The sequence below is a fragment of the Anopheles cruzii genome, unplaced genomic scaffold (assembly GCF_943734635.1).
Source record: "Anopheles cruzii unplaced genomic scaffold, idAnoCruzAS_RS32_06 scaffold01931_ctg1, whole genome shotgun sequence".
Taxonomy (NCBI): domain Eukaryota; kingdom Metazoa; phylum Arthropoda; class Insecta; order Diptera; family Culicidae; genus Anopheles; species Anopheles cruzii.
Window position 1 is genome coordinate 1 of NW_026455516.1, and position 4043 is coordinate 4043.

The 4043-nt window shown below is 51.1% G+C and overlaps 1 protein-coding gene across 1 annotated transcript; it reads right to left on the reverse strand.

The window, feature by feature from the left end:
- Positions 1-1660: 1660 nt before the first annotated feature.
- LOC128276659 (nuclear hormone receptor HR78-like) lies at positions 1661-4037 on the reverse strand (the record flags this gene model as incomplete). The annotated part of the gene is made up of 4 exons (XM_053015117.1): positions 1661-2159; positions 2230-2507; positions 2582-3722; positions 3857-4037. Coding segments are annotated over 4 exons (2085 nt in total), but the record flags the coding sequence as incomplete, so codon positions are not given.
- Positions 4038-4043: the final 6 nt, after the last annotated feature.

The window sequence follows — 4043 nt, forward strand, 5'->3', positions numbered from 1 at the left end:
CGTTGTCACATCCTGCAGAAGAGCACGAACCAGTGGTACGAAATGCAGGACTTGCACGTCACCAACATTCTGCCGCAGATGATCACGCTCACCGAAGCGTACATACAGATCTACGAGCAACAGGAAACGGACGAAACCTAGACCCACGGACGAAAGGGTGGTTTGAGATTTTCTGCGTGCCGGTTAGGCGAACCTCAGATGCAGGTTCACCAACTTAGCAAAATGCACCTTTCCAACAAAGCTTCTCTTGTTTTCACTAACTAGGTAAAAAAAAAAATTTTTTTGGCGAAGCTTTTTAAATAATATGAAGAATAAACGTGACTTCGGATGTCAGCAGAGTCGAGAAATAATAAACAAATTCTTCTTCGTTTACTGTATGTGTGCATAGGTACTGTATGAAATCTGAGTATGATGAAATTTATTTGCCACTTGGTTCGTTTTCCACCGGAAGCCCTGCAAGTCGTGTAAGAAGTCCTAGCCTAAGGTCCCTATTGTTTGGTTACACACACACATACTCGCTTTTTGTTTGTATACTAATTTATGCTACCAATTTACTGCATCGCCATTATTAGACACGCCAACAGGCCCCTAGCGTGTGTGTGAAATACAATTGAAATACTTGTTTGCTACCATTTGCTGTCTCGGGTGGAGGTGTAATAAACGCTGAGTTTATCTGTCTTTTCCTAAGGCCCGATTGGCCACCGGTGGCTTGTGTACCGTGTTGCGTGTTGTGGTAATCTCGTGGGACGGATAAACTCGAATAATGCTTCACTTAACATCTAAATATTGCCCAGTTTTGCGTCCGATTCTCCTTCAGCAACGCACGCCCGTTTGGTTCACTTTCGCTCTACCCCCTCTCAGTCGGAGTGGGTTTGGGAGCCCTTACAATGTACACAATCTGCTGCGCCGCATTCATTATACACTAAGAAATAAGTCGTTTTCTAAACAACTAATACCTTCGTCAGGTACGATTTTTCTCTTGTTTCCAAAGGCTTCTCCGTTTTGCTTAATCGATAGTATTAATAGGTGGTTCATTTGTGTTACTTTTCTCCACTAATTCTTTTTTCTTTTTCTTGTTCAAGTACAAAAGCTCTACCTTGTAGGTTCTTCAACCAGCTAAATACTAACCATCTACTCGTCTATCGCCCCACTGGGTTGGAGAACTGCGACCACGACGCGATCTCGAAATTTCTGAACGCGGAAGCTTACCGCAAAAGCGATCTTCACTCACTCGCACCAGTCGTTGTATGATGTTGTCCCATGACGTTAAAAGGTACTGATCTTTGAATGAAGTCTTTGTAATGCGGGCCTGGATAAAGTGGTCTTAAATGTAAAAAAATAAAATTTTCGAAAATTTTCAGGGATTGCACTGTTCCAACATACTTTGTGCGCTTGACAAACCTTACAAACCGAAGCCGAAATCAACAAGAAACGGCCATCTCTTACCGAGAGCCACTATTGGTACTGTTTTATCTTCAAGCTCAGTTTCGTTTGTTCGACCAATAGGCCCATCGAATGGGCCTATGGTAATGCACTAGCGGTGGTTATTTTTAAACTTTCTTGCTTAAACCTGTTCATCATTTTCCTAGAAATCGTTCTCACGCTGCTCGAAACGGACGGATTATGGAACGACAGTGACATCTTCTATCTGTTCCCCTCATTAATCACTGGTTTTCACTCGTCACTGTCCATTGCCGATGGAATGGAACCGTTGTTGTTGTTGTTGGAGGGATTGTGCAACTGTTTCTGGACCAAATGAGCAAACGATACCGCACCATCGTTGGTCTGCAGCACATACGTCAGGACGCTGTCGATCTGAACTTGACCGATCAGATTGCTGAAGAACAGATCCTCCAGGTCACGCTTCGAGTTGAGTGCCCGAAGTGTGGGGAGCTTCAGCAAGAGCTTCATCAGTCGCTGCTCGTGCTGGGCTTGGCGCAGGTTACGCTGCTGCTGCCGCTGTTGGCTGCGCTCGCTGTAGTACTCGTCGTCGTCGTCCTCGTCGTCCGCACCGCTGGCCGTGGCTCGCAGATTTTCCTCACTTTCGCTACTCACAAGCCGCGAGTGTTTGCCACGGTAGTAATCGCGGAACGATCCCAGTATCATCTCCTGGATTTTTAGCAGATGCTGATTCTTCCCATTATCCTGCAGGATGTTATCTGTCGAGTATACGAAGATCGTTCTTGTTACGAACCATGCTTGCCAGCTCCTTTGCGTTTCAAAACTAACCGGGGTTGAAAATGGACAACAACCGAAGATAGGCGTACTCCTGATCGGTAAGATTGAGCTTCTGCAGATCGTTCACAAACTCCTGCACCAGCAGAATGTACTTCATCAGGTAGCTGACCACTTCACCGGTGTACTTTTTGTTCAGGATAACGGTTTTCATGTACTGGATGAGCGCCAGCATGATCGTGTTGAACGACAGCTGACCACTGCTTTGCGCTAGCCCGATCATAAACAGCTCTGGCCACACCTGACGAACCAGCTCTCCCTGGAAGCTTTCACTGGAAGAAACAACACGGTATAGTGGGTCTCAAATACGCTAACTGATAGCATCATCATATTGTCCTCCATTTACCTGAGCAACTGGAACAGATGGTTCTTCTTCATCCAGTGTACGGTCGCGAAGAGCACCCGCGAACCCGTTTCGCACACGTAGTGCACCCCCAGATAGTTGGGCAGCACGTTAGGGACCTGGATGTCGAAAGGGACACAGTTTTCGGTCAACACTAGGCCACCGACGCCACCATCACCAAAGTCAAAACCACCGCCGTGACAGTCATCGTCGTCACCGCGCCCATTGCTGAGTTCCGATTTGATGCCGTAGTTGTTGTTGAGGTTGCTGTTCAGTTCCTGCTCCAGGCTCTGAATGAACTCGAGGGAGCTGCAGATAAGCGTTTTGTCGACGGAACTTGCGTCACTGGTATCCATGGCGTGTGCTGAGAAGGGACCGGCAGACACACCGCCGCCACCACCACCACCACCCGATGATACACCGGAGGAGGTGGTGGTACTGGCGGAAAGATTGCGCATCGCAAGCCCTCCACCACCACCACCACCAGCACCACAACCATCCGCCGCGTGGACGGAATCGAGAAGCGCAGACGGGCCGGAACCCGCCCCAGCCATCGTCCCGACATGGCCGGAGATGGCGGCCGCTGCAGCAGCAGCCGCCGCCGCCGACGTGTTCAGTCCGATAAGGGCCGCAATCGAATCGGCCGCACTCGTTGAAAGATCCTGCTGTTGCTGCTGCTGCTGCCGTTCTGCGCCAACTTCCGTCTTGAGTGATTGCAAACTGCCGAACGGATTGCTCAGTCCGGTGCCGACTGCGGATCCCAGCGCAGACAGCTGATGGCCGGCACCGAATTGGCCGCCTTGTTGCTGCTGTTGCGTGCCGTGTTGCTGTGACGGTGGCTGTGGTTCACGCCCCAACGAGGGTGATTTGTTGTTGCCACCGGCCTGTTTGCTCAGGCTGGCCGTAAAGTCGGCCAAACTGAAGCCGGGCAGATAGGAGAGGAAGGAAGGTGCGGCCGCTGCGGCCGCCGCTGCCGCTGCCATCGACACGGAACCAGCCGCCGCTGCCGATGATGCTTTCTGTTCGCCGTGATGCTGGTGGTGGTGATACTCTTTGTTCCGGTGCGGGTTGTACTTGCTGTTCGGGTTCGGGCCCGACTGGCCATCCTTCTTGTCGACGATCGGTTTGCGCTCATGCTGGACGGCTGCAACGAGACCACAGCGAGGGGTTGCTGCTAAGCGAGAGGATCCTTCTTCAAAAGGGCTTTCTTCCTTCCCACCACGGGACCGTGGCGGAAGGGAGAGCAGCAGCTAGCGGGAACATGGGGCTACTACTTACAGTCACTGCGCATACCGCACGCCAGGCACTTCTGCAGCCGGCAGTACTGGCAGCGGTTCCGGTGGTGCTTCGTCACCTCGCAGTTCATCGACCCCCGGCACTGATAGCCGAGCTGCTTCCGGATCGAGCGCTTGAAAAATCCCTTGCAGCCCTCGCAGCTGATCGCACCGTAATGGCGCCCGGAGGC